Source organism: Apostichopus japonicus, chromosome 5 (genome assembly GCF_037975245.1).
Source record: "Apostichopus japonicus isolate 1M-3 chromosome 5, ASM3797524v1, whole genome shotgun sequence".
In the NCBI taxonomy this organism is placed as follows: Eukaryota; Metazoa; Echinodermata; class Holothuroidea; order Aspidochirotida; family Stichopodidae; genus Apostichopus; species Apostichopus japonicus.
Window position 1 is genome coordinate 7,599,696 of NC_092565.1, and position 12,584 is coordinate 7,612,279.

The 12,584-nt window shown below is 37.3% G+C and overlaps 1 protein-coding gene across 1 annotated transcript; it reads left to right on the forward strand.

Annotated features, from left to right (window-relative positions):
• Positions 1-213: 213 nt before the first annotated feature.
• On the forward strand, positions 214-8,060 carry LOC139968157 (synaptic vesicular amine transporter-like; the record flags this gene model as incomplete). The annotated part of the gene is made up of 12 exons (XM_071972553.1): positions 214-262; positions 628-720; positions 1,561-1,650; positions 2,227-2,331; positions 2,622-2,717; positions 3,195-3,273; positions 3,595-3,646; positions 3,902-3,965; positions 4,419-4,538; positions 4,819-4,864; positions 5,810-5,897; positions 6,744-8,060. Coding segments are annotated over 12 exons (981 nt in total), but the record flags the coding sequence as incomplete, so codon positions are not given.
• Between the last annotated feature and the right edge of the window lie 4,524 nt (positions 8,061-12,584).

Consider the following 12,584-nt stretch of genomic DNA (forward strand, 5'->3'; position numbering starts at 1 on the left):
ATTGGTTCAGAACAGTAATTTTCAGAAAACACAGAGCAAACATTTTCTTATACAAGCAAGTTTTATTTTCTGTCTTCAATAATTTGAATGACATATTTTATGTTACATAAAAATCATTACATTTTCATCATTGTACAGCTATTCCTGTTTAATACGGGACCGTTTTGCAATGTGAGTGTCCAGTTTAGGCTTCCGTACTGAAATGTGTGACCACTTGCGGGATTGTTGCAAGGCGTTGGATCTTCATGCTCTTCCGTTGCAGGTGAGAAAGTCCCGGCCTTTGCTGTCTTTCTGTCTATCAGTTTTTCGTTTACATTTGCTTTCTTTTTAGTAGCAATTTTTTTGCCCATGCGGTCAAAGGTTTGTTAAGGGACGTTACCAAGTGCAGTTTTATAGGGGAGGTTCTACCATATAGATGTACATATAAATGTTTTTAAACTCTGTAAGAATGAAAATAAGAACTTATCCTCGTTAACATTCACATAAACTATTTAAGTGACAATTTTCTAATAGTGTTCATGGGAAAATATGCAAGACTATGTCCGCCTATAGAACCTAGCTATGATATGCATATGTCCAACGTCGAGATGAAGTTCAATAAGTTTTCTTCCTTGTTCACCTCGTTAGGGATGGGAATGCTAGCTGACCGTTACCATGACGACAACGAGAGAGGTGCAGCTGTTGGATTTGCTCTGTCCGGACTCGCATTTGGTGTCTTTAGTAAGGATTCATTCTCGGTTTTGGTGGTCACTATTATCGCGCACGTGATCCGATCCTATATGCAGACCTCGTGATCATGACCACGACTGCATGGGTTCACAAGGGATTTTTGGTCCGTGATCCGATAACGCCCTCGTTATCAGACCGTGACCTGATGACGAGCGCGTAATCCCATATGAACACATGCAGTGCATGTTTGGTTCACATAACTTAATATGTAGAATGGAAAGAAATTTCTAGGAAAACGTAACTTACCAACCCCACACCCTAACCTCACTCTTCTCTCATTAGTGAAAAGCAGTATTACAATTTTTACCCAATAACTCATTTTGATTACAGTTAGGCATAGGCGTCAATTTTATGTGAAGAAAATCAAAATCAAAATGTAAATCTTCCTTTCAGGATGATTTAAATAGTTTACCCAATTGTAAGTTTTTCGATCAATTTCTCGTACTCAGTGACGTCACCGTTAAGAAGAAGAATTAAACATAATTGATTGACTAACTTCATTATTGGACAGAATCACACACAAAGGATGAGGAAAGACTCAGTTATATGCATTGTATTGTAATGTACCATGCATTTGTACTTTCTATTGGTTTTCTACAATAATGCAAGACGGGAGCAAACCAGCTCATCAAACTCGGACATTGCCATGGGAAATGTTTTTGTTTACGACTTGGACAAATCTACAGTATATATATTGTGAAACAAAATCCATAAGAAATGGACCCCAAACATCCCCTCCCACCCATACCTCACAGTAATATAATTTATGTTCCGCTGTATGCATTCAATTGATGCTTCATTCCTATTTTTACATTATATTCTTTTTTTCAGTCGGACCTCCGTTTGGTGGCGTCATGTACGAATTTCTCGGTAAATCTGCTCCTTTCTATATCCTCGCCATGTTGGCCTTCTTGGAAGGAAGTAAGTCTTACTTTTAGTTAAGTTCAAAGCCATACTCTATCACTAGTTCATTTATTTTGTTATACATTACAACCGGAATTAACATCTACCGCAGCTCACGATAAATCCGCATTTTCTTCCTAATGCTCGTAAAGCTTTATTTATAATGTTCGATATTAAACACGCATTCATGTCAATTCGAAACGTCATTATGCGTTTACGCAAATGTATTACGCAAGATTGTGAACCAACTTTCTTTGGTCACATTTGGTCAGGGGTGTCTAAATGTACACCTGATTTTAATTCCTGCAGTTCTGTATTGGTGTTATGTTCATATTATGATACGTTCTTTATTAAATTTCGGTGTTGTTTACTACAGTCAAAGTTACCTATATTTCGTTTATAATGTTATAATTCAAATGTTTTTTTTTTTTTTTTTTTTTTTTTGGGGAGGGGGGGTATACGAGGACATCTCTCAGTGTAGAAGTTAAAGTTATTTTCATGTTTAATACAGTTAAAGTTGCTTCTTTCGTTTCACTACTGTTGTAATTCAATCGGCATATACATATAACGTGAGGATATACATTCTTCTTTCAGTGCTGCAGTTACTAATTCTAAACCCGTCAATCAAGAAAGAGACAGACATTGTGGGGACGTCGTTGACACAGCTGTTAAAAGACCCGTATGTCCTCATTGCTGCTGGTATGTATAAAAATCATTGTGACGACGTTATTCCCTGATTTGTCAAAGCAGACCTTGCGCGGTTCTGAAAACCTCTGGTATACTTTTCATTAGTCCTCGTAGAAAAGAACTTTATCAATGGACCAAGTCATTATATTTCCTTGGCAAAGATGTTTGCTGATGGCAAAAGGTAAGTGGGTGTCGTAAGATGACTGTCACTGACCAACTGAACGCGTACCTATAAAACAACAACTCATACATTGAGATATTGTCATCAAGTGTACACATTCTCTCTTACTTTTTCGTGACAGGCGCCCTCACTTTTGGTAACGTCGGTATTGCGATGTTGGAGCCATCTTTGCCGCTTTGGATGATTTTTAAAATGTCTCCCTCAAAGTGGGAACTTGGTATGTAAGATTAGCTTCATATATTATTTCATATGATACTTTATATAATTATACCAATTTTAGCTACATGGTTGGTTGATGCACGGAAGTGTAATTTAGCCCTTTCAATTGCCAGTAAGGTGCGGTTGTATGTTAATGTAATCGAAATGTGAACTCATTGTCATCTTCCCACATAACCGCTCCAAGTTCCCGTCCCGTCCCTTCTCAGCCCTTTCCTTCCCTTCCCTCAACTCATATATATCTATATATATATATATATATATATATATATATATATATATATATATATATATATATATATATATACATATATATATATACATATATATATATATATATATATATATATATATATATATATACATATATATATATACATATATATATATATATATATATATATATATATATATATATATTGATATATATATATATTGATATGTAACTTAAAAATATTCCTCCATGTTTATACATCAGGTGCGGCTTTCTTACCAGCAAGCTTTTCCTATTTAGTCAGTGCAAATATCTTTGGGGCACTTGGAAATAAGATAGGCAGGTAAGATCATCTGGACGTTTTGAATTCAGTTTTGATAGGAGAGATAAATAAGTGTTATGATTAATTAAAGGTAAACAGTATTTGCAATAAAGCCCATGTTCATGGTGCATGGGATTCGAATTTGACTGTTTCCGAAATAACCCCAATTAATCATTTTTATAATATCACTGCTGTTTGCTGTCACCGAGAGATGTTTAATTTTGCTAGTATGTTCAGTGCCCCCTCCCCCACCACCACCACAACAACACAACTTTGAAGTCCTGCGCAGGCATGCCAACATAACGTCATCACAACGTCATATTGTTTTCCTCGAATATACAGATGGCTGTGCTCCTTGTTGGGACTAGTTGTTATCGGCGTAGGAATGTTAGCGGTAAGTAGAAACAGATTATTCTATACAAGTTTTTACCCTTCTCAGATCGTGAGGATGGAAGTTTTTCGATCAAAGGGATACGATTTAAGCTTACGAAATTATTCCCACATTTTAACCAATAATGTGCCATTGGATCGAACAGTGTGCAACTATTATTAATTTTACGAAGTTATTACTTGTAAAATTGACAGCCGGAGACACTGTCATCATAGATATCCTATTTTATAATGTTAACTTTAAACTTGATTTTCGTAGATCCCGTTCTCGACGGTGTTTCCACACCTCATAGCTCCCAATATGGCCATTGGGTTTGGAATAGGTAAATATTTAAGTACTAAGCTTTAGACAGTTACGACTTGCATTGAACTTTATAATCCGTTCACCTCTCTGTAACCAGAATGCCACTGTAAATAACAAGTGACGGCAAACTTGATCATTCCTAAAATAGACTGGAAAGCTGAAAGTTGGTCCATGCTCTACTTGTGGTGGTGTTCTATAAACACCACCAATCTTTGCAACAGTACCTTCCCTATCCCCCCCCCCTTTCTAACCCAAATTCCAATGCGTTATATATATATATATATATATATATATATATATATATATATATATATATATATAAATATATGTTACCGGTAAGCTATCTGATAGAAAATGGACACAATAATTATATGAGCACCATTAACCGTAAAGACGCATTCAAAACTTCTGTTAATTCGAGGTCACAAACTTTACTTAAAGTTTTCATTATTGATGACCTTTGACCTCACAGGTATGGTTGATGGGACGATGATGCCGATCATGGCTCACTTAGTGGACATACGTCACTCGTCCGTCTATGGAGGCATCTACGCCATTGCTGATGTTGGCCTCTGTATTGGATTTTCTATTGGTAAGGTCCACTTGGGTAATATAGCGATAGATCCGTATAATTAGAATACCTTTCCAATATTTATGTTGCTCATAGTTTGACGAGTTTGTTTATTAATATCATGAAATATATACGGTAGCGTACATCATAATCATACGTAAACGTTCACCGGTAACATTATGTGTGTGAATTACCACACAGTGGCTATACAGTCAAATCCCGTACCTATAGTAAGTCGTACTAATTTTCAACAGATTTATTGAGTGTAACTGAATCTCTCCTCTTATTACATAACCTACAGGTCCATCTTTAAGCGGTGCTATAGTGCAAGCGGTTGGCTTTAGTTGGTAAGTAGTATTCATAACGTATGAATATTCCATTGTATCAGCCTATCACTGACGAGCAACACGAACGTTCTACGCAAGGCCGCCGATAGCCAGGCCGGGCCGCGAATGTTTTTTTCCTGAACCTTTCGGGCAGTGTACGTGGAGTTTAGCCAATCAGAGCGAGGCTGTGTTGATGACATACTACTCAGTAAAGATGGTCAGTCGGGTAAATGCGTCGCTTCAATAACATAAGGTGGAAAACGAAAGACCGCGAGTTCGAGCCCCTGTGTGGATTTTCCCCCACTTTTTCTCATGTCCAAGTATTATATTATGAATTGAAAATCGATATTATAAGTAATGTCATGGTTTTAGTGCATGGTCATCTTATATATATGTGTGCAAATATTGCTGTGTACATGTATGTAAACTGTAAGTACGTAACATACCACTGTACCAGTACTACAGCACTGAGTACTGAGTGTCATGTCAATCTGAAGACATTGTAAATTTGCACAACAGACAGCGATCATACATCGCCGTTTTTCAACAAGGAAACCGATACCAACGTCACGTAAGTTGTGCACAATGATTCAGTATAATGTCATTATTGCAAGGCCTAAATACCTCAATACTTTCTGCTGTAGTACAACAATTATGTTGACTTATCGAATGTGATTTCCCCCACTTCAACCTTTGGTAAGCACGTAGTACGTCATCAACACAGCCTCGCTCTGATTGGCTAAACTCCACGTACACTGCCCGAAAGGTTCAGGGAAAAAAATTCGCGGCCGGGCCCAGAGGTAGATCATGTCACGTGATCTGTTTATCCTTTGGTAAAATATATGACATTTACTGTGCATAGATACAATTTTGCTCTCGAAAAGGAATTTTAATTCTTTAAAAAGATACTCTAACACCATTTCTTTGTATTGAAAGAATGACGTCACATTATTTTTGCACCTACAGGATGTTACGTTTGGTGGCTATTGTTGGTTTTATCTACGCACCGTTCTGTATATTTTTAAGAAACCCACCGGCTAAAGAGGAAAACGTGGTAAGTACTACATGTATGTTAGATCATCAGCTGCCACCTAATGGATTTCTTTCCGCAATAAAACAAAGTTGACTGCACTGCACTGCTCTTACTGGGTGACATTGCACCAATCAGACGTAATAGTGGTGTATACATTTATGAATAGGGTGAGGGATGTGGTATTTGATTCGATATGATAGGGCAAAGTTTGGGTCGGCAGTTTGAAGGTCTCAAAATTTACAGAGAAGTGTGACTCGCGGTGTAAGTAAACAGTACAGTATGACAGAATGACAGTACAGAATGACTAATGGTGTTCACAGATATAGTTGTAGTTACGCGACGTCGAGGATTAATATTTGGTTTCAACCATGTTCACAAAATGCTAGATTGAATCCGTTGTCTTAAAATCAACAGCGAAGTGGGTTACTTATAAAAAAAAGAGTGGGAGGGACAGAGGCAGGAAGTCTAAGGCATATGATTGGTTGGTGTTCGTTTTTGTTTATCTCTTGATCACTTCTGACACCATATTTATCTCTTGATCTTTATTGTACCTCAGGTGTACGAGCGAGTGGCGCTCTTTACAAACCACTATATGAACAGTTTTGTTAATCTCAGAGCAACACTCTGAGTGATCTCTGTAGTAAGAAAAGTAGGAACGCAGTAACACACGCCCTCCCCCTCAGGTCCTTCTTTTTTCTACCACAATAATAAACATGGCTCTGTTTCGCATCTCACACAGCCTTACTGGTTTCTATGTCTGTATATATGTATGAATGTGTGATATGATAAGACGATATCAATTATGTAAAATCCTAAATAGATACCTTTGAACATATTCACAGTTCTATTTTCATACTCATTTAATAGGGAATTCTGATGGCGGAGAAAAGTTCAAATGCCTACAATACGAAGAAATCAATCGACTACCAAACGATGGAATACGACTCAGATTATTCGGATTACTAAAGCTGAAACAGCACTAGCCCTTTCAGACGAACAATAACATCTTGCACGCTAAGAAACTTTCATTTCAGAACGAAAGCTTGTAGTATACACATTACAGGCATTACACTAGTATAGTAACTATAGATTAGTCTTGACAATTCAGGCGTTTTGTAAATGTGCAGTAACCCCATCCTAATATTTTGAGATATCTCTTATTAATTCATATTTTTATCTTCTGCACATATTGACACTAAAGATATCTTTCAATGTTTAAAGTTGTCTTTTAATTTAGAATAAAAATAAAGTGGCTTGTCATGTCATGGAAAGGTATTTAGGCGCCAAACCCTCATCGTGTGGTGGAAGAGAAGGGATTTTCGAGCGGACTCGGGGAGCTTCGCGTGCATGCTCATGCACAAAACTACACGTATATATGGGCTGACAAACAGTGACATGTTTACTCATTTTGTTAGACATCGATAATTGTTCGACTTATATTATTACATAAATTATCAATTTGAAGATGTTCATATCTTCATAATGTTTACATAAACAGATATGAAAGGTGGATGTCGATTTAAGTGATGAAAACAGTTATATTGAGTAATATTGTTTTGTAGATCTTTAGGCGAGTAACATGAGTTACTTCATTACACTGGTTCTAAATGAATATGTAATTAAGTAATTCAGCTTTAATTAAGCCTTCTCTTGTGTTTCGAGGTACAAAGTTGCTAATAGCTCTGCAAAATACATCTAGTTTCAACATCATACAACGATTTCGTTTAATCACAAATCGTTTTTATCAAATTTAACAAGGACGTCAAAATTCCTTTAGCGCTTGGTCAGCTGATTACTTAATACTTGATGTCCTTATTACAACCACTATTCCCAGACGTGCACAATGTCGTGACACATTGCCAAATGTACTTACAGAGCTGTATGGACTGACAACTTTATACTGTGCTTCTTCCTTTACCTAAGATTGACTCAATTACAGCCCACGAGGAGTTGACGTCCAATGCATGGTTCAAATCCATTTTTTGGAAGGTTAATAAAAAATAAAGAGAAGGTGTAAATACAAAAAGGTTCAATACACTTCAAAGCTTACGAATCATAACTTGATTGTATCAATCGACAAACAGATGAATATGATGTTGATGTTGGCGAATGATTTTTATTTTTGAATGTTACAAGAGGGTGATTTGTAAGTTATGAAGTAAGGAATGTTAGTAAAACAGACACACAGACACATACACACACAAATATATATATATATAGGCCTTTATATATATATATATATATATATATAGGCCTTTATATATATATATATATATATATATATATATATTTATATATATATATATATATATATATATATATAGGCCTTTATATATATATATATATATATATATATATATATATATATATATATATCCTTCACATATTTAATAATATCATATGTTATGTAGATGTTTGTAGTATAAAGTGCATAGCACAGCCATGATGATTGTAAGTTACAGCACGCTATCTCCCAAATAAAAACAAAGTCGTCTTTGCAAATATGTTGTACGTTCGGTTTTTTTTTTTTTTCATGAAACTTAAATATCAACTCTTAACACTTCTGTGGAGGTGCAGATCAGAAAAGGAACGAACGCGGCTGATGTGTTGGGGGAAGGTGAGTGGGGGAGGGGTGGGGTGGGGAGCTTTATGAGCAATTACACCTGTCACTAACTAATTTGGCTCACATTCCTTTTCATCGTCAAATGTGTAAGTCTCATAACACAAAGAAAACGTTAAACATAAACCTTTTTCTTTACGATAGAATTTCTCGTATCGACGCTCACCGACGAAGTCACTCTATAACGGCTCCAATCGACATCCTCATTTAAATAACAAAGGTTTATCTGGTTTACTGCAGGAATTTTAAGGAGTATATTTGTGTCAACAGCAGTGCTTTATAGATCAGGTATTTCTGGCATCTTCAAGGTCCATTGAAGACTTATCGTCAGTTTGTGATCATTGTAGGGCCTACAACACGTTGAACGCAGTGAATGTTATGATACCATAAAGAAGTGTCCAGTGTTGCTCCAATATAAATAGTCAAGTAATAGCATATAACTTTATTCAGGACATGTGACTATAGTTTGATGTGGAGGCAAGCCACAAAGTTTAAATTCAATTTTTCTGACAAAACAGATTCTCTGTACATTCCCTGACGAAAAGTCCAGTAAATTATACTGTTTTTTTTTCAACCAAATGGGCCTTTTTTCCTTTCCCGCCCCCCCCCCCAATTATTCAACAACAACTTTTAAACCCCATTGTTAATACATTTTCTCAACAAATGGGCACTGCTCAATTAAAAGAGGGTACTTTTTAATAACAAAATCTGTACTGCTTTGGTGCTGGAAACAATAAAATGAAGACGAAATATTTTTACTCACCAGTTCATCTAGCACAGCAATGATAAAACTCCGGTCCGCTGCGTCGGTACGTTGCGAATAAAGGTAATAGAAAATACAGGATCCATCCATAGTACGATTAAAAGTATCTTGAGATCCTTCACAAAATAAGAAAAGTTTAGATCGTCCGAAATAAAGTGTGGGCGGTTCCAATACGAAGCCTTCCAAAAATATAAACCGATAGCGGTCGGTTTTAAAGCTTATGTGAAAGTAGTTCAAGCTTGTTTCTGGTCAAAGTTCAATTAGAATCATAGGGTTCAAACCTGGTATCCCACATCCAGAAAAGCCTGCCTGAGATGTGATATAGTCCAATCGGTGCCTTCCAATTATAAAGTCCCCGGTTCGAGTCACTCCAAGATTATTGTATTTCGTCCAGTTGCATACATACATACATATATACATATAGTCGAATGAAGGTCATGTGAGATCATAAGAACCATGAGATCAGATTGTCGATGGTCACTGATGTTTGAAAATAAACTTTGAAACAGACCAGTGGCGGAGCGTCCATAGAGTCAGGATGCCCCCCCCCCCCCCCCCGACGGACTCAAATGGACTGCTGGCGCCCTTTTCAGCTATTTGCCACTTTTTACTTGTTCGCGATTATTGACTTTTTTATTGCGCTCTAATCTACCTATTGACATTTGTCACATGATTTTGTTGGCGATGACACCTATTTATTCTTCGTTTATCTGCAAATTAGCAAGGCCCGGAAAGGGTCATTTCCGGCGATCTAGGGAGTATCTTTACTCAAAAAATTCATGTACGCTCCGCGCCAATTAACCTGTGGTGGCGCTCCGCTTAGATAAAGTCGAAAGCGCCCATACAGACCATTCTCGCCCCCTCTGACCAATACCCCTAGCTCCGCCACTGGCTCCCAATCATTCTTCCCCGTCAATCCGTCTAGTATCCCCCCCTCCTCCCTCCCCAACCGAACCTCGTTTGTTAAAGGAATATCTAATGATTATAGACACTTATTCTAATGTTAAATCAGCAAAGAGCAAGCAATAATGATTTTATCACTAAGATTTTTTTTTCATTTCTTAGTTACACCATCATTTAACTTCCCACTCAATCCTACACTCCCTGATACCCTTCCATCCCAATGTAGGAAACTTCATCGTTACACGCAGCACGCAGCACGCAACGATCTTTGTTCTACTTAATTGATCCTTACTGAGTCTCTCAACTTAAAAGCATATTTTTTTCCACATAGATTAGTGAAAGTTACACAGTTTTAAGTAATAAATTAGAAGCATCTCTTTGTTGAAGCATTGTATTATCGGCCTAGTCTTCGATAAGCGTAACTTAGGGTTGAAAGAAATCAGTGAGAGCTAGCCGGCAGTAATGATATTAACTTACATATATATATTTTCAAATCTCATTTAGGACGAATTATTAGGTCCCCCTGGTAACATAATTCACCCCCTCCCCTATTCTCCCCTACCTTTCTTAAACTCTCACCGCTTCTCTTACAGCTAATATATGAGATATCCTCGTAAAGCGTGATGATCTAGGTCCCTCATTTATCTAATGCATGGGAGGAACTCGAAACTTTCTTCCTTATCCGCATATTCCAAGCTTTCTCCAAGAAAAGAGTTACAGTACCTATTACCCAGATGCTATGTTAATAATTAAAAATAGCCTCCCTCCTCATAAAACGTGATGATCTATGTCCCTCATTAATCTAAAGCATGGATGAACTCTCAACTTAAAGCATATTCCAAAGTTTTTTCCACAAAAGAGCCACAGAACCTACCACACACAAATTATGTAAATGTCACTGGACGGCATCCGTAGTGACATCGTTTTTTGGTCCACATTTGAGTTTCCATCATATCTTTAATCTGCTTTTCATACATATCTTTTATTGTGATTGTTAAAATGACCACATCTAAGGACTTTTGAGTCGTTTTTCTGTATCTAGTGGAATTGTCTCGCTGAGATATAAAAGGATGAATTTTCCGTACGTTTTCGCGGTAGGCCCCTCTGTTCAAGGTCAATGCACGACTATAACATTAGGTCCACTAAGTGCGGATATTGGTCTCCATTTGCTACTATTACAGTAAACCCAACCGAGCAACGTATCTACGGTGTCTCTTAAAAGACATCATTATTAACAAAGTCGAAAAGAATTTTTAGTCTCTTTGGTGTCATTTGAAAAGTATTTCTGATTACATTACGTATAGATTTGCCCTCTCTCCTTTTCTATGAGAAAGGTACATATGGGAAACATAACAATGACCGTGATAAAATCAATTTCAAGATTACTAGCGATCAAATCGCTCAATTTGTTTCAAAAAATGGTTGAAAAGTGACATGAATTCCTCCTCATTCATTCATTTTACTTGAGCATGTTGAACGCTTGCGATAACATGTCATTACGAATCATTGCAGACGCTCACCCAAACCGTTAAAATATACCGCCACTCCCCCTCCCCCTTCTCTTCCTACACTGCGCTCCCAACAGTGGCGGAGCGTCCATACAGTCAGGGGGCGGATGCCCCCCCCCCCCCCCCGACGGACTCAAATGGACTACTGGCACCCTTTCCAGCTATTTACCACTTTTTAGCGATTATTGACTTTCTTTATTGTGCTCTCATCTACCTATTGACATTTTTCACATTTTGTTGGCTAATGACACCTATTTATTCTTCGTTTATCTGCAAATTAGCAAGGCCCGGTGAGGGTCATTTCCGTCGATCTAGGGAGTATCTTTACTCATAAAATGTCTGTACGTTCCGCGCCAACCTGTGGTGGCGCTCCGCTTAGATAAAGTCGGAAGCGCCCACACAGACCATTCTCGCCCCATCTGACCAAAAATAAAAAATACTCACTGTACCGAAAATCTCCAGATTTAATGTATCTTTAAAATAATGACTCGATAGTTCTCAAAACTGAACAAATTAGCTTCTTAGGAGAATCATCATGGTATTTTTTCCCCTTTTCCTTTCCATGAAAGATTGAAAAGTTACTAAGTATTTTGACAAAGTCAAATCTCCATTCCAGCACATCGAACCTGAATGTAATTGAAATAATAAGATTTATTTTGATTTTTTTAATTTCTAACCCCAGGTGTAGGAGGCATTGCAGGTAAAGGTCATATCAATTCACCTCACTGCCACATTTTCATTTTACCTTACAACCACCGTCAAATCATATGATCAGTTTAGGCAGACCCTATCAGTACATCTTGATGCCACAGACAAATCTTCTCAGCTGGCTAATATATTCCGGCTTCCTCGGGATGTGATCATCGATATCAAGAAGCACCAAACACCGAGAATGCTTTTGTTATAGAAGTTGA